Raw genomic sequence first — 24,119 nt, 5'->3', positions numbered from 1 at the left:
AAGCCACCAATTAGTCTTCTTATCTTTATTTTGCTTTGATACACTCAAAGCTGATGTTGGTTACTTTGGTCATTTAAAAATATGGCAATTCCCTGACCTGTATTTCTGCATTGTCTACAACAGTGATTCTCAAACTTTTTTGTCTCAGAACCCCTTTAGACTCTTAAAAGGTATGGAGGGGGCTTCCCTGGTGGCGCAGTGGTTGAGAGTCTGCCTGCTGATGCAGGGGACACGGGTTCATGCCCTGGTCTGGGAAGATCCCACATGCTGCGGAGCGGCTGGGCCCGTGAGCCATGGCCACTGGGCCTGTGTGTCTGGAGTCTGTGCTCTGCAATGGGAGAGGCCACAATAGTGAGAGGCCCGCATACCGCAAAAAAAAAAAAAAAGTTATTGATAAAGTAGAGGATTCTGGGAAGAGAGAAGAGTAGGAAACACCTGAAATCTATCTCTCTAGCTGTACAATAATTAAACTGACAGAATTGTGTGATGTATTTTGGAACTCTGGAGTCTGTTGAAGCCTTTCGACTTCCAGGAAGTTAATGGTGGTCAATTCAGCTCTTAGCTTAACAGTGGCTACCCATCTCCCACCTTCCAGCCCCATGGCAGGCAGCCATGTATGTATTATTGGAGCAGCTTGCACGCAGCTTACAGGAGTCAGGGTGAGCAATAAGGGCCCTGTCTTGCATATATCAGACATGTATGTTCTGATAGCTGTTTGCTACTTCTCATCACAGAGGTACAGACATAGAAGTGGCCAGACATTGTTGCAAGCCCTTCCCACTCAGGCTGAAGCAACTTTCAGAGGTTTTAAAGGGCTGGTGCCTTTTTCCCCCCTTCATTTTGGTCTTTTTTTATCTTTGCGGAGCCAGACATTAAAGATGAGTACATTGGAAAGCAACTGTTCATATAGAAGAAATTAGAAAATCACCACTCAACCAGAGAAAATTACAGGCTCAGAAAACACTTGAGAAGACCTTATGTTTGTGCCTCAGGCTAATGTACAGCATGGAGACAGCCTACAATAATTAAACAAACATATAAACAAATAAACCAAAAAAAAAGGAAAGGAAAGGAAACCATGAGGGAGAAGGTGAATCTGATAACCAGGGTTACCACATTATTACTGGTTATCAAATATCCAGTTTTACAGAAGACCTAATCACATGGACAAATTTCCCTGCTAACATCTTGCAGAACTTTTTCACTAGCTCAAGCCAGTGCTTAAAATCTCTTCTGGCTTTTGTTTCATCAGAGTCGAGTTTAATCTCTCTCCCCTACTGCAATAATCTTGAGTAAAGTCTTCTTTGACTGTTAAAAAAAGAACAAACAAAACCCAAATATCCAGTTTTGAAAAAAATAATCACAAAACATACAAAGAAATGGGCAAGTATGACCTCCTGAAAGGAAAAAAAATTAACAAGCTGTTGTCCCTGAAAAAGACCAGGTGGTGCACCTATTAGACAAAGACTTTAAAACAGTTGTCTTAAAGATGCTCAGAGAATTAAAGGAAAATGTGAAGAAAGTCAACAAAATGGAAATATCAATAAAGAGAAAACCTAAAAAGAAGGCAAAAGGAAATTCTAGAGATGAGTAGCACAATAACTGAAATGGAAAATTCACTGGAGGGATTCAAAGGCAGATTTGAGCAGGCTGAAGAATCAGTGACTTTGAACAAAGAACAATTGAAATTATAGAGTCTAAGTATCAGGAAAAAAAGGAGTGTGAACAGAGCCTAAGGGACTTGTGGACCTCATCAACTGAACCATTATACACATTATGAGAATCCTAAAATAAGAAGAGAGAGAGAGAGAAAGGGGCAAAGATATTATTTGGAGAAATAATGGCTGAAAAGTTACCAATTTTGTTGAAAGATATAAATATAAACATCCAAGAAGATTGACTCCAAATAGGAAGAACTCAAACAGATCCATACCAAGCACAGGCAACAAAACTAAGAGTAAATGAGTGAAACTACATCAACCTAAAAGGCTTCTGTACAAGAAAGGAAATAAAACATGAAAAGGCAACCTGTGGATTGGGAGAAAATATTTCCAAACTGTATATCTGATAAAAGGTTAATATCTAAAATAGGTGAGGAACTCATATAACTCAATAACAACAACAAACAAATAACCTGATCAAAAAATGGGCAGAGGACCTGAATACATTTTTCCAAAGAAGACATACAAATGGCCAACAGGTTTATGAAAAGGTGCTCAACATCTCTGATCACCAGGAAATGCAAATCAAAACCATAGTGAGATACCACCTAACACCTGCTAGGAAGACTATTATTAAAAAAGAAAACAAGAAATAAGTGTTGGCAAGGATGTGGAGAAAAGGAAACTCTTATCTTGAAGAGATAAACACACTCTGATGTTCATTGCTGCATTATTTACAATAGCCAAGATATTGAAACAACCTAAGTGTCTGTCAGTGGATGAACAGTTAAGGAAATTGTAGTATATATTTACAATGGAATATTATTCAGCCCTTAAAAAGAGGAAATGCTGCCATTTGTAACAACATGGATGAACCTGGAGGACATTATGCTAATGAAATAAATCAAGCTCAGAAGGAAGACTACTGCAGGATTTCAGTTTTATGTGGAATCTAAGAAAAGTGGAATTCATAGAAGCACAGAATGATGGTTACTAGCAAGAGTGTGTGGCAGGCGGGGAATATGTTGGTCAATGGGTACAAAGTTTTATGTAAGATAAATAAGTTCTAATGATCTAATGTACAGCATAATGATAGTTAATAATAGTTAATAATACTGTATTGTATGCTTAAATTTGCTAAGAACTAGATCTTAAATGTTATCACCACACAAAAAAAAATGTAACAGTGTGAAGTGATGGATATGTTAATTTGCTTGGTTGTAGTAATCATTTTATAGTGTGTATGTATATCAAAACATCACATTGTACACCTTGAATATATACAATTTTTATTAACAAAGTAAGGTATAAAAAAATCAAAATATGTCTATAACTGTCTCATGTAGTAGCCATTGGATACATGCGGCCATTCAACACCTGTCTAAATTGAGATGTGTTGTAAGTGCCAAGTGCACACTGGATTTTGAAGACTTAGATACAACACCAAAGGCATAATCTCTGAAAGAGATCATGGATAAGCTGGATTTCATTAAAATTTAAAACTCCTGCTCTGTGAAAGACAATGTGGAGAAAATGAGAAGACAAGCCACAGATAGGTAGAAAATATTTGCAAGAGACACATCTGATAAAAGACTGTTACCCAAAATAACCAAAAAAACTCTTAAAACTCAACAATAAGAGAACAAACAACCCAATTTAAAAATGGGCCAATGACCTTAACAGACACCTCTCCAAAGAAGATTTACAGATATCAAATGAGCATATTAAAAAATGCTCCACATCACATGTCATCAGGGAAATGCCAATTAAAACAATGAGATGCCACTACCTACCTATTAGAATGGCCAAAATCCAGAACACTGAAAACACCAAAAGCTACCAAGGATGTGGAGCATAAGAACTCTCGTTCATTGGTGGTGGGAATGAAAAATGGTATAGCTACTTCAGAAGACTGGTGATCTCTTATGAAAGTAAACATATTCTTACCTTATGATCTCCAATTTCACTCCTTGGTATTTATCCAAAGGAGTTGAAAACAAATGTTCACACAGAAACCTGCAAGTAGATGATTATAGCAGTTTTATTCATAATTGCCAAAACTTGGAAGTATCCAAGATGTCCTTCAGTAGATGAATGGATAAACTGTGGTACATCCAGACAATGGAATATTATTTAGCACTGAAAAGAAACGAGCTATCAAACCATGAAATGACATGGAGGAATTTTAAATGCATATTACTGAGTGAAAAATCCTCAGGAAAGGCTACATACTGTATGATTCCAACTATATGATTTCTGAAAAAGGCAAAAATATGAAGACAATAAGATCACTGCCAGGAGCAGGGTTGTGGACAGGAACGAATAGGCAGAGCACAGAGGAGTGAAAATACTCTATATGATATTATAATGATGGATAGTCTTTGTACATTTGTCCAAACTGATAGAATGTGGAACACCAAGAGTGAACCCCTTAAGGTACTTTATGGACTTTGGGTGATTATGATGCATCAATGTAGTTCATCCTTGGTAACAAATGTACTGTTATGGTGAATGATGTAGGTAATGGGAGAGGCTATGCATGTGTGGTGGCAGCGGGGTATGTGAGAAATCTCTGTACTTAACTCTAAACTTTTTGTGAACCTAGAACTACTCTGAGAAAATTAAGTCTTGGAAAAAAAAGATAGAGACAATCAATGAAACCAAAAATTAGTTCTTTGAAAAGATCAACAGAATGGGCAAACCTTAAACAAGATGGACTAAGAAAAAAAGAAGGCACAAATAAAATCAGAAATGAATGTGAGAACATTACTACCGATTCTACAGAAATAAAAAGGATAATTAATAAAGTACTATGAATAGCTGTACACCAACAAATTGGATAACTTAGATGAAATGGACAAATTCCTGGAAACACAAAACTTACCAAGACTGAATCATGAAGAAACAAAAAACCTGAATAGACCTATAAATTCATAAAGACATTGAATCAGTCATCAAAAATTCCCCAGTTGGGGCTTCCCTGGTGGCACAGTGGTTGAGAATCTGCCTGCCAATGCAGGGGACACGGGTTCAAGCCCTGGTTTGGGAAGATCCCACATGCCGCGAAGCAACTGGACCCGTGAGCCACAACTACTGAGCCTGCGCGTCTGGAGCCTGTGGTCCACAACAAGAGAGGCCGCGACAGTGAGAGGCCCGCGCACCGCTATGAAGAGTGGCCTGCACTTGCCGCAACTAGAGAAAGCCCTCGCACAGAGACGAATACCCAATACAGCCAAAAATAATAAATAAATTAATTAAAATAAATTTAAAAAAAAATTCCCAGTAAAGAAAAGCCCTGGATCTGTGGCTTCACTGGTGAATTCTACCAAACATTTAAGGTTAAAAAAAATCCAAGTCATCCTCAAAGTTTTCCAAAAAATTGAGGATAAGGGAACACTTCCTAACTCATTCTGTAATGCCAGCAATGCCCTGATAGCAGAGCCAACGACATAGCAAAAAAAGGAAACTGTAGACCAATATCCCTTATAAACATTTATGCACAAATCCTCAACAACATTTTAGCAAACTGAATTTTAGCAGCAAATTAAAAGAACTGCATATCATGACCAAATGGCATTTATTCCTGGAATGCAAGAATGGTTCAGCATACAAAAATCTGTTTTTTAATCAGGTGATCGTCTCAATAGATGCAGAAAAAACATTTGAAAAAGTTCAACACCGTTTCATGATAAAAGCACTCAACAAACCAGGAATAGACAGAAACTACCTTAATATAATAAAAGCCATATATGAATAACCCACAGCCATACTCAATGGTGAAAGGCAAAAAGCTTTTCCTCTAAGATCAGGAACAAAACAAGGATGCCTACTCTCACTGCTTCTGTTCAGCTTTGTACTGGAAGTCCATACTAGAGCAATTAAGCAAGAAAAAGAAATAAAAGCCATCCAGATTGGAATGGAAGAAGTAAAATTATCTATGTGCACAGATGATATGATCTTATATATAGAAAACCCTAAATATTCCACGGAGAAAAAAAGAAAAGAAAGAAACTGTTAGAACTAATAAATAAGTTCAGAAAAGGTTACAAGGTCAACACACAAAAATCAGTTGCATTTCTACCACTAACAACAGCCTGAAAAGGAAGTTAAGAAAACAATTCCATTTAAAATAGTATCAAAAAGAATAAAATACTAAGGAACTAACCAAGGAGGTAAAAAGACTTACACACTGAAAGGTAGAAAACAATGATGAAAGAAATTAAAGACGACATAAATAAATGGAAGGACAATTCATATTTTCATAGATTGAAAGATTTATTGTTGTTAAGACATCACTACCACCCAAAGTGATCTGCATATTCAAAAAATTTTTTTTGCAAAAATCTATCAAAGAATCTATCCTGAGATTCATATGGAACCTCAGGGGACCCTGAATAGCCAGAACAATCCTGAAAAAGAACAAAGCTGGAGAGCTCACACTTCCTGATTTCAAAATTTACTACAAAGCTACAGTGATCAAACGTTTGGTTCTGGCATAAAGACGGACAAAGACCAGTGGAGTAGAATAGAGAGCCCAGATATAAACCCTCACATATGTGATCAAATGATTTCAACAAGAGTACCAAGTCCATCCAGTGGGAACAGGACAGTGTTTCAGACAAATGATCCTGGAAAACTAGATATCCTCATGCAAAAGAATGCAGTTGGACTCTTACCTAATACCATATTCAAAAATTAACTCCAAATGGATCAAAGACCTAAATGTATGAGCTAAAACTATAAAACTCTTAGAAGAGAATATAAAGCAGAATCTTCGTGACTTTAGATTTGACAATATATAATACCAAAGGTATAGGCAACAAAAGAAAAAATAGATAAATTGGACTTCATGAAAATTTTGTGCATCAAAGGACACAAGAGAGTGAGAAGGCAGCCTACATGATGTGAGAAAATATTTGCAAATCATATATCTGATAAGGGATTAATATCCAAAATATATAGAGAATTTATAAAACTCAACAACAAAAAGCAAACAATTCAAAAATGAACAAAGGACTTGAATAAACATTTCACCAAAGAAGATATATGAATAACCAATAAGCACATGAAAAAAATGCTCAACATCCATAATCTTTAGAGAAGTGCAAATCAAAACCACAATGAGATACCACTTCACACCCATTAGGATGACTGTTATCAAAACCAAAAACAACCCAGAAGAACCCCAGAAAATAGCAAGTGTTGGCGAGGATGTGGAGAAATTGGGACCCTTGTGTGCTGTTGGTGGGAATGTAAAATGGTACAGCAACAATGGAAAACACTGTAGAAGTTCCTCAAGAAATTTTTAAATAGAATTATATGATCCACTAATTTCTCTTCTGGGTGTATACCCAGAAGAATTGAAAGCAGGGTCCCAAGATATTTGTACACCCATATTCATAGCAGCATTATTCACAACAGCCAAAATCTGAAAGCAACCCATGTGTCTATTGATGAATGGATAAACAAAATGTGGTATATACATATAATAAAATATTATTTAGCCTCAAAAAGGAAGGAAATTCTGACGTATGCTACAGCATGGATGAACCTTGAGAACATTACACTAAGTGAAATAAGCCAGTCACAAAAAGACAGATATATATGATTCCACTTATTTGAGGTACCTAGAGTAGTCAAAATCATAGAGACAGAAAGTAGAATGGTGGTTGCCAAGGGCTGTGGAAAAGGCGAAATGGGGAATTACTGTTCAATGGATATAGAGTATCAGTTCTGTAAGGTGAAAAATGTTCTGGAGATGGATGATGGTGATTGTTGCACAATAAGAATGTACTTAAGAAAACTGGGGACTTCCCTGGTGGCACAGAGGTTAAGAATCTGCCTGCCCAGGCAGGGGACATGGGTTCCAGCCCCGGTCCGGGAAGATCCCACATGCCCCGGAGCAGCTAAGCCCGTGTGCCACAACTACTGAGCCTGCTCACCTAGAGCCTGTGCTCTGCAATAAGAGAAGCCACCGCAATGAGAAGCCCGTGCACCACAACGAAGAGTAGACCCCGCTCGCCGCAACTAGAGAAAGCCCGTGTGCAGCAACAAAGACCCAACACAGCCAAAAATAAATAATAAATAAATTAATTTCAAAAAAAAAACACTGAAGTGTACACTTAAAAATGCTTAAGATGGGGCTTCCCTGGTGGCGCAGTGGTTGAGAGTCTGCCTGCCAACGCAGGGGACGTGGATTTGTGCCCCAGTCCGGGAAGATCCCACATGCCGCGGAGCAGCTGGGCCCGTGAGCCGTGGCCGCTGGGCCTGCGCGTCCGGAGCCTGTGCTCCGCAACAGGAGAGGCCACAACAGTGAGAGGCCCGCGTACCGCAAAAAAAAAAAAAAAAAAAAAATTGGTGTCTTTACAAAATTGAATATTCTAATCCATGAATATTGTATATTTCTCCATCTCTTTAGGTCTCCTTTATTTTCTCATAATAAAGCTTGATAGGTTTCTTATAGCAGTCATATCCATTATTTATAGATTTATTTCTTAGTACTTTATGTCACTATGAATGACATAAAATGTCTTAAAATTTTTAATTTCTAACTGCTTTTGTTGGTGTATAGGAATGCAGTTGGTTTTGTAATACATTGTTTTTTGTATCCCGCAACCTTTTAAAATTCCCTTATTCATTCTAATGAATTACCTGTAGATTTCTTTGGATTTTCTACATAATTACATTATATGTAAATAATCAGTTTTACTTTTGTTTCTTTTCTAATATTTATATCATTATATATTTTTCTGGCCTTAATGCAATAGCAAGAACATTCAATACATTGTTGAATAAAAGTGGTGATAGATTCTCAATCTTGAAGGGAAAACGTTGACTATTTTACCATTGTGATATTTGCTGTAGGCTTTATACAAGTTAAGGAATTTTCTATTACTACTAGTTTGCTAAGGTTACTTTATAGGTTAGAAATGGACATAAAATTTTATTAAATACTTTTCTGCATCTATTTAGATGGTTGTATCTATATATTTTCCCTATAATCTGTTAATTTGGCAAGTTAACTCAATAGATTTGCTAATGTTAAGTAAAATGTACATTCCTGTGGTAAGTCCAGTTTGTTCAGTTTATAAATTGCTACATTCAATGTGCTAACATTTCATTAAGACTTTTGTATCTATATTCATGACTTTTTTTTTTTTTTTTTTTTTGGTGGTACGTGGGCCTCTCACTGTTGTGGCCTTTCCCATTGTGGAGCACAGGCTCCAGACGTGCAGGCTCAGTGGCCATGGCTCACGGGCCTAGCCACTCCGCGGCATGTGGGATCATCCCAGACCGGGGCACAAACCCGTGTCCCCTGCATTGGCAGGCGGACTTTCAACCACTGTGCCACCAGGGAAGCCCCATGACTTTTTTTGTAATTTTGTGTTATCCTATTGAATTTTGGTTTCAAGATTTGCTTGATTTTGATTTGCATTTCTCTAATAATTAGCAATGATGAACATATTTTTATGTGCCTATTGGCCATGTGTATGTCTTCTTTGGAGAAATGTCTATTTAGGTCTTCTGCGCATTTTTCTATTGGGTTGTTTGTTTTTTGGTTATTGAGTTGTATGAGCTGTTTGTATGTTTTGATGCCCTTGTCAGTTGCATCATTTGTAAATATTTTCTTCCAGTCCTTAGGTTGCCTTTTCATTTTGTTTATGGTTTCCTTTGCTGTACAGAAGCTTGTAAGTTTAATTAGGTCCCACTTGTTTATTTTTACTTTTATTTATGTTGCCTTGGGAGACTGACCTAAGAAAACATTGGTATGATTTATGTCAGAGAATGTTTTGCCTGTGTTCTCTTTTAGGGGTTTTATGGTGTCATGTCTTATATTTAAGTCTTTAAGCCATTTTGAGTTTACTTTTGAATGGTGTAAGGGTGTTTTCTAACTTCATTGGTTTACATGCGGCTGTCCAACTTTCCCAGCACCACTTGCTGAAGAGACTGTCCTTTCCGCATTATAGATTCTTGCCTCCTTTGTCACACGTTAATTGACCATAGGTGTGTGGGTTTATTTCTGGGCTCTCTATTCTGTTCCATTGATCCATATGTCTGTTTTTGTGCCAGTACCACATTGTTTTGATTACTGTAGCTTTGTAGTATTGTCTGAAGTCTGGGAGGGTTATGCCTCCTGCTTTGTTCTATTTTAGGATTATTTGTTATAGTTCTTTTAAAAATGTCATGGGTAATTTGATAGGGATCCACTCTTGGGCATATACCCAGAAAAAACTATAATTTGAAAAGATACATGCACCCTTGTTTTCATTGCAGCATTATTTACAATAGCCAAGACATGGAAACAATCTAAATGTCCATCAATAGATGAATGGGTAAAGAAGATATGGGGTGTGTGTGTATGTGTATGTACTTAGCCATAAAAAAGAATGAAATCGGGATTCCCTGGTGGTGCAGTGGTTGAGAGTCTGCCTGCCGACGCAGGGGACACGGGTTCGTGCCCCGGTCCGGGAAGATCCCACGTGCTGCGGAGCAGCTGGGCCTGTGAGCCATGGCCGCTGAGCCTGCACGTCCAGAGCCTGTGCTCCGCAACAGGAGAGGCCACAACAGTGAGAGGCCCACGTACCACAAAAAAAAAAAAAGAAAGAATGAAATCATGCCATTTGCAGCAACATGGATGGACCTAGAGATTATCATACTGACAGAAGTAAGTCAGAAAGAGAAAGACAAATACCATATGATATCACTTATATGTGGAATCTAAAATATGACACAAATGAATATATCTACGAAACAAAGACTCAACAACATAGAGAACAGACTTGTGGTTATCAAGTGGGTGTGGGGGACGGTGGTAGGGGAGTTTGGGATTTGCAGATGCAAACTAGTATATATAGGATGGACAAACAACAAGATCCTACTGTGTAGCACAGGGAACTGTATTCAGTATGCTGTGATAAACCAAAATGGGGAAGAATATGAAAAAGAATATATATATATATATATATATATATATATGACTGAGTCATTTTCCTGTACAGCAGAAATTAATACAACATTGTAAATCAACTATAGTTCAATAAATTTTTTTTTTTAAGTATCATGAGGAAAAAAAAGATTTGCTTGGATCATGAAATGAGGTGGGAAATTAAACTCATTTTTCTTACTCTCTGGAAGAATTTGTGTAATGTTGGAGATATTTCTTCCTTGAATGTTTGGTGGAATTTATCACTTAAGTCAAAGAATTTTTTATAGGAAGGTATTTAATTACAAATTCAGTTTCTTTAATAGTGATAGAACTCTCCAGGATTTTTATTTCTTCTGGCTATACTTTTCTAGGAATTTGCTTCCCTCTTTTTTTCTTGATCAGTCACACTATAATTTTAAACAATTTTGTCTTTTCAAAGAAGCAACTTTTGGTTTTGTTGATCCTTTTTATTGTATGTTTACCTTCTATTTCATTATTTTTTGCTTTCATCTTTTTTTATTGCGGTTAGTTGCTGTACAATATTATATAAGTTTTAGGTGTACAACAAAGTGATTTACAATTTTTAAAGGTTATGTTTCATTTATAGTTGTTATAAAATATTGGCTATATTCCCTGTGTTGTACAATATGTTTTTGTGCTCTTTATTATTTTATTTTTTCTACTTTTGAGGGTAGAGGGGATCATATTGCTGTTTGGAAGTCTACCAAAAGTGTAGCTCTGTCTCTTAACTCACTCTTCCAGATCAACCATTAAGAAAGGAGAACTGAGAGTTTCGCTCACTATGGTTTTCTAGTCTGTCTAGGTCTAGACTTGGACATTTCTTAGAAGGTTGTCTAAAAAGTACTTTTTAAAATTGTTATTTATTTATTTGGTCTTAGTTGCGGCACGTGGGATTTTTCGTGCGGGCGGGCTCTTCATTGCGGTGTGTGGGCTTCTCTCTAGTTGTAGTGTGTGGGCTCTGTAGTTGCGGTACGCGGGCTTAGTTGCCCCGCGGCATGTGGGATCTTAGTTCCCTGACAAAGGATCCAACCATCGTCCCCTGCTTTGCAAGACAGATTCTTAACCACTGGACCACCAGGGAAGTCCCCTAAAAAATACTTTGTTCAGCTTTTTAAAAATGTGTTCAGATGTTAGTCCTCCTTTAATGTAAACAGAAGTTCCTCCCAATATGACTTTATTACAGAATAATCTTTCTGATTGTCTAGTAGTAGAATAACAAAGCCTAACTTTCAGTTTTTCTCTGAGAATACATTGAAATTACTTAAATGAAAACACTTTGAAAAAGGATAGGAACAGTACTGATACAAATATTCTTGTTTTCACCACTGCTGTTGCTTGGGGCTCACCAAATGTTAAATTTATCCAAAGTTCCCTCAACCATTTGCAATAATTTGTGGTTGGGAGAAGACTACCCAGAATCAGTACTAGGGAGACCAAAATGTCCTGCAGCTTTAGCAATGGTAGTGTGTATCTCATTGCTCTGTACTTAGTTCTAGTTCTAGTTCCAACCAATAATCTAAGATACAACAGATTGCGCAAAGGATTTTACTAATAGAATACTCCTAGGTTTTAAAGTGGTTAGATTGCCTCTTTAAAAATCAATTAATTTAATATACACTGGGGCAGTGATCTAAGTTCTGAAAAAGATAAGTTGACCGAAGCAATCACTAGTCTCAAAAAAACTTACAGGTTTTACTGAGGTCCTAAAACTACATTATCTCAAAGTGTGAAATGCATGTTGTTTAAGAGAACAGGCTCTGGAATGGGAACACCTTGGTATAGATTCTAACTCCTCCACTTCTAGGTGTATAACGTCAGTTTCCTCAACTGAAATTGGGAATAACAACTATCTCAGAGGAGTTGTAAGATTAAATGAGCTAATCCATGTAAAGATTTTAACATTGTATGTGGGAAGTAGTAGGTGCTCAGAATATACTTTAAGAATTAATGAAAAGTTAGTCTTTTTGTAGAAAGAAGAATTGAATATATTGTAGTAAAAATGTTATAAGAGAGACATAAAGAGTCAAGGAAAATTGAAAAGTGCTCCTACTGACTAGGAGTTGGAAAGAGAGTTCACGTGGGAGATGACAGCTGAACTTAACCTTGAAGGTAGAGTGGAATTGTAGCAGCTGTACTTGGGACAGAAGATATTCCAAGTTGGGTGACAGTCTGTAAGATCAAAGACTGGAAGTGGGGGAGCTGGGAGCTGGCAGGAAACCATAGTGATTTTAGAGAATAATGAGTCATCTAGAGAATAGAAACATTGAAAAAGCTTTGATGTTCAATGCTCAGTATTTTGACATCATTTTGTATGTTCTTGAGAGCCTTTAGAGACTTTGATCTGCACTTTAAGATTGTTGCTATGGCAATGGGTCAAATAAGAGAATTGGAAGAAGGAAAACCTATTTGGAAGATTTTGCAATAGCCTAGGCAAAAGAAGATAAATTGCAAAAACTTTACAACAATAAAATCAAAATTGCCTGTGAATTAACTAGTAAAGGATGATAGGTGAAGGAAGAGAGTTCAAAGTTGATTCTGAGAGAGTCTAGATGATTGGGACAATATAATTGCAATATCATTTGCAAACATAATAAAAATGAAGCAGGTTATAAGGAAAAAGTATAATTATGGTTTGGGACATATTGAGTCTGAATTTTATGTGGCAGGAAGGACAGCCAGCTGGAAATGTCAACTTGAGATAGTTTTGAACTATAAATGTATATTTGGGAATCATCTGCATGGAAGTGATAGTTGGAATCCTGGGAGTGAATCAATTCAAAGTGTGGAGAGAGAAAACTATTTAGAGCAATACCTAGAGGAATATATGCTTGTATCAGTGGAAGAAGGGGAGACAGCCAAAGAGAAAGCAACTGTAGTCAGAGGAGTAGAGTAGAAGAAAGTGGAATTGAAATTTCTTACAACTGTTGAAACTTAGGAAACTTTGTAACAAGTTATTTGACTAGGTTTCCTGAAAGAGCTCCTGTTGCTGTTGTTAGCAAGAATAATTGGCGGCCTTACTGTCTTTAATACTGCATGTAGTATGCTATGTTAACAGAAATAGTATTTTAATATTATCTATATTAGAGTCTAGAACTGTCAAGTCAAACTGGTCTCAAGTCCTAGATCCTCTCTACTCTCACCACTTTAAACTGCCTTAATAATCATGTTGGTTGACATCTAACTGTAGTTCTCAGTTAAGCTGAGATTGTGCAATTTCATCCACACAGTGCCTTGACTGAGAGCAAACTGGATCACCTAATTAAACAGACTCTGATTATTCTGATCCTAAAGTTATAATTAGAATGGCTTTTAGATATTTCCTCTCTCAGTGCATAAAAAAGACAACTGTAATAGCTGTGCTTTACTTTCCCAACATGTTAAGTAGAGATGCTTTCTCATACATCCAGCCGTTGCAAAAATACAAGAAAGAACTTTTAAATAGTTGTTCCAACATTTGAAATTTGTTTCTACCCTTAATGGCAAGATTTTGGTGTCTTTCTTTCTTCGGAAAACAATAAATTACAAAGTCATTCAGAGTTTCTTTCTTTTACCAAACCCATAAAAAAAAGATTGCCAAAAATTCCAAGTACCCCATTTTGCACATAGATTATCAAGATAATCTTCTAGTTAAAGCAGGGGTCCCCAACCGATAACGGTCTGTGGCCTGTTAGGAGCCCGGGCTGCACAGCAGGAGGTGAGCGGCCGGTGAGCGAGCAAGGCAAGCAAGGCTTCGTCTGCTGTTCCCCATCACTCGCATTACCTCCCGAACCATCTCTCCTACCCGCACCCTGTCAGCGGAGAAATTGTCTTCCAGGAAACCAGTCCCTGATGCCAAAAAGGTTGGGGAACGCTGAGTTAAACCTTGGTTTGCAAAAAAATTTTCCAGTGTCTTGAAGAAATTCATGGCGATTCAAATTTCCAAAAGACCCTCAAAAATAGGAATTCAAGTGCTGATAATGTATCAGTGGTAGTAATAATAATTGCAGTTAACATTCACCAAATGGTTACTATGTGCTGTACTTTGTGCTAAATGTTTTGCATGCATTTATTCATTTAACAGTATTTACTGAGTACCTACTATATGCCAGGAACTGTTCTGGGATAGGTTAATAAAAACAAAACGAATTAAAATCCCTGCCCTCATAGCCCTTTTATTTACTGAGGTTGGACAGGTAATAAGCAATAAACATAGCCAATAAGTACATTTTGGTAATGACCAAAATAAAGTATATGGACCATAAGAAGATTATAAATACTATGGAAACATCAGAGTAAGGGAAGGGAAGGTCAGGAGTGCTGGTTTGGGATTGGGCAATAGAGATGGGTTGCATTATTAGATGGGGTGGTCAGAATAGGCCTGATAGAGATGGTTGTATTGGAGTTAATCGTACAACTGGAACAATCTGTGTAAAGGCACTAAGGTGGGACCCCATCTGGGGTATCCAAGGAACAGCAAAGAAGTCAGTTTGGTTCAAAGTGATCAAGGGAGAGAGTGGTAATGAGCATAATGGGTGGAAGGCAAGGAAGGCAGATCTTGTTACTATAACAGCACTGTGAGACAAGTATCATTACAATCCCTCATTTCATAGATGAGGAAGCTGAGACATAGGGAAGTGAAGGAAGCTGCCACATACGAAAGCAGGAGCCGTTTGTAGCAAGAAACAAGCAGTTTCATCCATTTATATCCTGAAGGTTTTGAAATGATATAACTATTTCTTTCTTACCCTCTGCAAAATATCACATGAAAGCTCAGCACTTCTGAAGTGGATGATTCATCAAACAGTGGCTCTACTTCAGTTTTCTTTGTCTGCAACCAACATGACCATTTATAGGGCTTATAATTTCATCAGTTTCTTCCATTACATATGACTTCTTTTTCCTGGCAGTGCAGTAAGCATCCCTGTGACATGTTTTAATACAAGGGTTTTGTGTTGGGATAAATCCAGTTTACTTTAGTTCTTCTAGCCTTTTCATATTGAGCCTTCTTAGAAACAAGAATATAATCATAATGACATGGTTGGTTTTTCTCAATTTTTAAGTACAGAAAGCCACTCTAGATTACAGCATGGTGACAATGGCATTTGTACTTTACTTATGTACATGCTATTGATGATTAGAATTAATCGGTATAACGATAGTTGCAGATTATTGGGCCTGTGTACATGCTACACGTGCTTGAAATTAATGCCTTAATAGTATAATTTGATATAGAAAAACATTTTAATAAAGGCAATCTTTTAAATAAATGTGTTTGTGCCTAGTTCATTGAATCCTTGGCTAGAGGGATTTGAAAATATCTTTTTACCTAAAAGTGACTTTTCACTGTGACTTTCAAATCCCTCTACTCACTTAATCTGGAACTGCAGTGAAGAATGCTCTGTGGACGAGCCAGAGAATCAATGAACTAGTCACAAACACATTTTTTAAAAGATTTTCCATTATTTAAAATATTGCCTTTATGAAAAGTCACTTTTACATATTTAATAGTTCATTTTAGGACTTCCCCGGTGGTTCAGTGGTTAAGACTCCATGCTTCCACTGCAGGGGGTGTGGGTTCCATCCCTGGCTGGGGAAGTCCCACATGCCTTACAGTGCAGGGCCGGGGGCGGGGGGGGGTCATTTTAATACATGCTAGATTGATAGTTAAAAGACCTATCACATTTCACAGAACTAGAACAAAAAATTTTGCAATTTGTGTGGAAACACAGAAGACCCCGAATAGCCAAAGCAATTTTGAGAAAGAAAAACAGAGCTGAAGGAATCAGGTTCCCTGACTTCAGACTATACTACAAAGCTACAGTAATCAAGACAGTATGGTACTGGCACAAAAACAGAAATATAGCTCAATGGAACAGGATAGAAAGTCCAGAGATAAACCCACGCACATATGGTCACCTTATCTTTGATAAAGGAGGCAAGAATATACAGTGGAGAAAAGACAGCCTCTTCAATAAGTCGTGCTGGGAAAACTGGACTGCTACATGTGAAAGAAGGAAATTAGAACAATCCCTAACACCATACACAAAAATAAACTCAAAATGGATTAAAGACCTAAATGTAAGGCCAGACACTATCAAACTCTTAGAGGAAGACATAGGCAGAACACTCTATGACATAAATCATAGCAAGATCGTTTTTGACCCACCTCCTAGAGAAATGGAAATAAAAACAAAAATAAACAAATGGGACCTAATGAAACTCAGAAGCTTGCACAGCAAAGGAAACAAACAAGACAAAAAGACAACCCTCAGAATGGGAGAAAATATTTGCAAATGAAGCAACTGACAGAGGATTAATCTCCAAGATTTACAAGCAGCTCATGCAGCTCAATATCAAAAAAACAAACAACCCAATCCAAAAATGGGCAGAAGACCTAAACAGACATTTCTCCAAAGAAGACATACAGATTGCCAACAAACACATGAAAGAATGCTCAACATCACTAATAATTAGAGAAATGCAAATCAAAACTACAATGAGGTATCACCTCACACCAGTCAGAATGGCCATCATCAAAAAATCTACAAAAATAAATGCTGGGGAGGGTGTGGAGAAAAGGGAACCCTCTTTCACTGTTAGTGGGAATGTAAATTGATACAGCCACTATGGAGAACAGTATGGAGGTTCCTTAAAAAACAAAATAGAACTACCATACGACCCAGCAATCCCATTACTGGGCATATACCTTGAGAAAACCATAATTCAAAAAGACGCATGCACCCCAATGTTCATTGCAGCTCTATTTACAATAGCCAGGACATGGAAGCAACCTAAGCATCCATCAACAGATGAATGGATAAAGATGTGGCACATACATACAATGGACTATTACTCAGCCATAAAAAGAAATGAAATTGAGTTATTTGTAGTGAGGTGGATGGACCTAGAGTCTGTCATACAGAGTGAAGTAAGTCAGAAAGAGAAAAACAAATACCGTATGCTAACACGTATATCTAAAAATCTAAATCTAAAAAACAAAAAAAATGGTCGTGAAGAACATAGGGGCAAGACAGGATCAAAGACGCAGACCTACTGGAGAATGAACTTGAGGATATGGGGAGGGGGAAGGGTAAGCTGGGACAAAGTGAGACAGTGGCATGGACATATATACACTACCAAACGTAAAACAGGTAGCTAGTGAGAAGCAGCTGCATAGCACAGGGAGATCAGCTCGGTGCTGATCTAGGGTGATCCCACCCTAGAGGGGTGGAATAGGGAGGGTGGGAGGGAGGGAGACGCAAGAGGGAAGAGATATGGGGATATGTGTATATGTATAACTGATTCACTTTGTTATAAAACGGAAACTAACACACCATTGTAAAGCAATTATACTCCAATAAAGATGTTAAAAAAAAGCTATCATTTATTCTAAGGTAAATATCCTCCTATATTGGGGATTCTGTTTTTTATCTACTTGTTCATATTAAGTAGAACTAACCCAAATTTGCTGATTTTTTATGACCTGGAAATTTTTCAGCATTGACTTTGTATAGGTGATCATTTAAAGAACAACGCTTTGCTAGATTCATGGTTGTTTATATAACAATTTGTTAATCAGACAGTTAATAAAAAGTAAGAAATTACATTCTTGGTGTTTCTTACTTGTCTTCCCACAGGAGCAGTGAATACATAAATCATAATTATGTGAGGTTGATTTAAATTGTTTGGCACTAACATCCTTTTGTCAAATGGGGGCATCATTGGTCTTTCTTAAGTAAGCTGTGTGGCAAGAATGGTTTGCTTGTTAAACTCAAATGATATTAGGGGTAAATAATTGTTCTCCTTTCACCTTATTTTAGAGGGCTTCTATTTATGTCTATAGCCAGCACTCTTAATTGATAGCAATATTTAAAGTCTAGAAACTTTTAGTCGTTTTTTTTATAGTTTTCAATTATATCAACCTCTAAAGTTACCATCACAAAATGTGATTGTTATTCAGTAAAAGAAAATGACATGGTTTTAAGAATAACAAAAGTTTAGGATAAAAATCTTATTATGAGTCTTTGTTTTGTTGTTATCGTTGTTTTAAGTATATGAACAAGGGGAAAAATCAAGTAAATGCTTTAGATTTAAAACACACATCCCCCTACACCCACACACCTAGCTAACCTAATAATGTCCAAAAGTAGCCATCAATAATTAGAAGATATTTGGAGCAAATCCAAATTATATACTGATGTGTGCTATTACTACCAACACCTGACTGTCGCTAATAACTAAATCTGTTTTGCCAGAATTAAATTTATATAAGAAGTATGTTTGAATATGGTTATCATTGCACTAAAATGTGTATGATTACTGTATGTATATATATTTTTCGGTCGCACCTCGCAGCCTGCGGGATCTTAGTTCCCCAACCAGGGAATGAACCTGGGCCCCTGCAATGAAAGCACCGAGTCCTAACCACTGGACCACCAGGGAATTCCCAATTACTGTATTTTTAAAAACTATTATTTTGACCTCTTCACTACTAACAATTTGTGCTACAGTTAGACTTCAAAAGACATTCTTTTTAATATACTCAAAAAGAAACTATATTTGTACATGATTGCATTTGGGGAAGATTTTTTTAGTATGTGAGAGTTATATAGATATTCAACCTTAAGTATTTAAATACTTTAATGTTTCCATTAATGTAGCTCTTGGCCTGTTCTTATGTATAACATTAAAATCTTGCATATGTATATCTTTGTCAAGCAGACGCCATAGGCTTAAACTGAAGATAATAACTTAAGATTCATGTCTCCTTTCTTAGAGGTTACAGTTGTCTTGAAGTGACAGTTTTGAAGTACCTAAACTGACATCAAAGTGTTCAAGTGATCCAGTTAGGTCAATTAATGTTAATTTTCATCTTCCATTAAATTATTTTAATGTTTTCCTCTTTTCATTTTTTTTTAGCCGAGTCCTATACCAAGTCCTGTTTTGGGACGAAAGCCAAATGCTAGTCAGTCATTGCTTGTATGGTGCAAAGAAGTTACAAAAAATTACCGGGGAGTGAAAATCACCAATTTTACTACATCGTGGAGAAATGGTTTATCTTTTTGTGCAATATTACACCACTTTAGACCAGATTTAATGTAAGTAGAAACACTTTCCATTCCTATAAATATTTTGTAAATAATAAAGTTTTATAAAAAAAAGAAACAAACCATAAAATAATTTCTTAGCACATGTCCTGAAATACTTGATTTTTTTTTTTTATCACCCATACTCTTGCTTTTTGGGAGAAGAAATATATCCCAGAAAGAAAAGTCGTTCCTTCTTGATGCCTAAAAACAATCTTTTCTGTTTTAAAAGAGTATATTTTTTTCCTTAATCTCGTACAAAAAACTGACTTCAAATTATTATGAAAATTGTGTTAGTGTTAAAATGAGATGAGACAGATAAGCCTGTATCTCTTTATACATTGACAACAAGGGGTTACCTCATGGTGAATTTGGTTGTCCAGGCTAGTCTCTGGTCCCCTACCTTAACTTCTCTTTTAGATGGAAAGCTTCAGGCATTGGAACTTGTAATCACTGTTATTTATTAATTATTTAATAATTTATTTATTTCCTTAATTTTCCACACTATTAGTTTTGTTGATAGAATTGCTGTGAAATTGCTAGTTACTCTTTGGTATTATTGAATGTCAAATTTTAAGATTCAGTTTGTTTTAAAAACAGCTGTTTTTATCAATTACTGTATGTACCTACTGTGCCATTTTCTCCCTCAGTGACTACAAGTCTCTGAATCCTCAAGACATTAAAGAGAACAACAAAAAGGTAAGAATTGCCAAAGAAAAAAAATACATAGTGTCAATTTTGGCTTCTCCTCAGGCATTTATTAATTTGGGGAAAGTGAGGTGGTTTTGTGAGGTCCTAACTATAGCTCACAGAAGGTAATCTGTTTCCTGTCAATTTTGGCTTCTCTGCAGGCTTTTATTAATTTGGGGAAAGTGAGGTTGTTTTGTGAGGTCCTAACTATAGCTCACAGAAGGTAGTCTGTTTCCTGAAGTTCCAGTAGGATGCATGGTTTACTCTAGTTTGTCATGGCCTTTAAAAATCACAAGTGCCAGACTGGCATCAGATTATAATAATATGTATGAACTTCATAAACTGTTAAATGTTTGTTAAAGCATGTTGCTTTTATTTAGTTCTTAGCAAGATTTAGCTTTTAAAAAGTACAATCCAAACTGTTGTGCCATGAGTTTAGAAAAACCTGTTGGGAGGGGATGAAAGCAGGAGCCTGATGGGTATGCAAAAAAAAAAAATCCATATGTTCCCAGAGGCAAAAAGATTGAACATTGGTTCTTTTTTTTTTTCTTTCTTTCCCCATTTTTTCCCCCTTTTTCTGGTAAACTGTGCAGTTTTTTCCACATAATTAATGTACTGAGGTCAGAGCTTCCCAATTGATGTGGGGAAGATACTGATCCTTCAGCCCTCAGGGTAGCTGCACAGGCCTGAGTTGCTAGAGCCCTCTGGGCCAGCTGACTGTGGCTGCAGGCTGACTTAACTATGTATCCCAAAATGCAGCACGATATTACAATTTTCTGTGTGCACCACAACATAAAAAAGGAGGAAGCACCTATCTCAGCATACAGCAGGTACTCATTTAATGCTTTTTTTCCTGCTGAATTGAATTCTTCAACTGAAAAGTGTTGTCTTAGAGCAAGAGTTCTTAACCTGGGAGCTATGGATAGAGTTCAGGGGATCCTTGATCATGGCTAGGGGAAAAAAAAAATTATTTTCTCATTTCTTTAACTGAAATTTAGCATTTTCTTCAATTATCAATTTAAACAACAAACCACTGTAGTATTAGCCATGCCTGAGACTTTTTCACCTTTAGAATCTCAGATATTTTCATATCACTTTACAGTTGCAAATATCTACAGCTACCTTTCAAGCTCATCACTTCTTCATAATTGTAGCAGTTTGTACATCCATAAGAAGCACATTTGTTTCTCAAATTCCATCTTCCTAATATTTTCAAATACTTATTTTTCAATAATTGGTTTCTTTTGTAATCATATGGGGTTTTTTTTGTTTTTTTGTTGTTTTTTTTCGGTATGCGGGCCTCTCACTGTTGTGGCCTCTCCTGCTGCGGAGCACAGGCTCCGGACACGCAGGCTCAGCGGCCATGGCTCACGGGCCCAGCCGCTCCACAGCATGTGGGATGTTCCTGGACCAGGGCATGAACCTGTGTCCCCTGCATCGGCAGGTGGACTCTCAACCACTGCGCCACCAGGGAAGCACCATATGTATTTTTTTAACTTTTTATTTTATATTGGAGTATAGCCGATTAACAATGTTGTGATAGTTTCAGGTGCACAGCAGAGGGGCTCAACCATACGTACACATGTATCCGTTCTCCCCCAAACTCCCCTCCCATCCAGGCTGCCACATAACATTGAGCAGAGTTCCCTGTACTATACAATAGGTCCTTGTTGGTTATCCATTTTAAATATAGCAGTGTGTACATGTTGTTCCCCAACTCCCTAACTATCCCTTCCCCTCATCCTTCCCCCCTGGTAACCATAAATTCATTCTCTAAGTCTGTGAGTCTGTTTCCGTTTTGTAAATAAGTTCATTTGTATCATTTCTTTTTAGATTCCCATATAAGGGATATCATATGATATTTCTCTTTCTCTGTCTGACTTACTTCACTCAGTATGACAATCTCTAGGTCCATCCATGTTGCTGCAAATGGCATTATTTCATTCTTTTTAATGGCTCAGTAATATTCCATTGTATATGTATACCACATCTTCTTTATCCATTCCTTTGTCGATGGAATAGATAAAGGTTGCTTCCATGTCTCAGCTATTGTAAACAGTGCTACAATGAACACTGGGGTGCATGTATTCTTTCGGACCATGTTTTTCTCTGGATATATGCCCAGGAGTGGGATTGCAGGGTCATATGGTAGCTCTATTTTTAGTTTTTTAAGGAACTTCCATACTGTTCTCCATAGTGGCTGTACCAATTTACATTCCCACCAGCAGTGTAGGAGGGTTCCCTTCTCTCCACACCCTCTCCAGATTTTATCATTTGTGGATTTTTTGATGATAGCCGTTTTGACTGGTGTGAGGTGATATCTCATTGTAGTTTTGATTTGCATTTCTCTAATAATTAGCAATGTTGAACATCTTTTCATGTGCCTCTGGGCCATCTGCATGTCTTCTTTGGTGAAATGTCTATTTATGTCTTCTGCCCATTTTTTGATTGGGTTGTTTGTTTTGATAATATGAAGCCTCATGGGCTGTTTTTCAATTTTGGAGACTTGTTGGTCACATCATTTGCAAATATTTTCTCCTAATTTGTGGGTTGTCTTTTCATTTTGTTTATGGTTTCCTTTGCTGTGCAAAAGCTTTGTGTTTAATTAGGTCCCATTTGTTTATGTTTGTTTTTATTTCCATTATTCTGGGAGACAGATCGAAAAAGATATTGATGTGATTTATGTTAGAGAGTGTTCTGCCTATGTGTTCCTCTAGGAGATTTATAGTGTCCAGTCTCACATCTAGGTCTTTAATCCATTTTGAGCTTATTTTTGTGTATGGTGTTAAAGAATGATTTAATTTCAATTTTTTACATGTAGCTGTCCAATTTTCCCAGCACTATTTGTTGAAGAGACTGTCTTTCCACCTTGTGTAGTCTTGCCTCATTTGTCGTAGATTAATTGACCATAGGTGCGTGGGTTTATTTCTGGGCTTTCTGTCCTGTTCCACTTATCTATATTTCTTTTTTTGTGCCAGTACCATACTGTTTTGATGACTGTAGCTTTGTAGTATAGTCTGAAGTCAGCCTGACTCCTCCAGCTCCGTTTTTCTTTCTCAATATTGCTTTGGCTATTTGGGGTCTTTTGTGTCTCCATACAAAGTTTAAGATTTTCTGTTCTAGTTCTGTGGAAAATGCCATTGGTAATTTGTTAAGGATTGCATTGAATCTGTAGATTGCCTTGGGTAGTATAGTCATTTTGACAATATTGATTCTTCCAATCCATGAACATGGTATATCTTTCCATCTGTTAGTGCCTTCTTCGATTTCTTTCATCAGAGTCTTACAGTTTTCAGAGTACAGGTCTCTTGTCTCCTTAGGTAGGTTTATTCCTAGGTAATCTATTCTTTTTGATGGGATGGTAAATGGGATTGTTTCTTGAATTTCTCTTTCTGATCTTTTGTTGTTAGTGTATAGAAATGCAACAGATTTCTGTGTATTAATTTTGTAACCTGCAACTTTACCATATTCATTGATGAGCTCTAGTAGTTTTCTGGTGGCATCTTTAGGATCTTCTGTGTACGGTATCATGTCATCTGCAAACAATGACAGTTTAACTTCTTCTTTTCCAATTTGGATTCCTTTTATTTATTTTTCTTCTCTGATTGCTGTAGCTAGGACTTCCAAAACTATGTTGAATAAAAGTGGCAACAGTGGACCTCCTTGTCTTGTTCCTGATCTTAGAGGACATGCTTTCAGCTTTTCACCATTGAGTATGATGTTAGGTGTAGGTTTGTCATATATTGCCTTTATTAT

At 36.9% G+C, this 24,119-nt stretch overlaps 1 protein-coding gene across 8 annotated transcripts in view; it reads left to right on the top strand.

The window, feature by feature from the left end:
- The window catches only part of EHBP1 (EH domain binding protein 1), a 344,818-nt gene that overhangs the window by 220,900 nt on the left and 99,799 nt on the right, over positions 1–24,119 (top strand). For all 8 annotated transcript variants that reach the window (XM_067704925.1, XM_067704931.1, XM_067704927.1 and 5 more), the window contains 2 exons: positions 19,507–19,685; positions 20,324–20,372. In XM_067704925.1, the coding sequence (XP_067561026.1) occupies positions 19,507–19,685; positions 20,324–20,372 (228 nt within the window). The remainder of the gene's footprint in view (positions 1–19,506; positions 19,686–20,323; positions 20,373–24,119) is intronic.

The sequence above is a fragment of the Pseudorca crassidens genome, chromosome 14 (assembly GCF_039906515.1).
Source record: "Pseudorca crassidens isolate mPseCra1 chromosome 14, mPseCra1.hap1, whole genome shotgun sequence".
NCBI classification, from domain to species: domain Eukaryota; kingdom Metazoa; phylum Chordata; class Mammalia; order Artiodactyla; family Delphinidae; genus Pseudorca; species Pseudorca crassidens.
The sequence above is the reverse complement of the archived record's forward strand: the minus strand, read 5'-3'. Positions and strand labels throughout refer to the sequence as shown.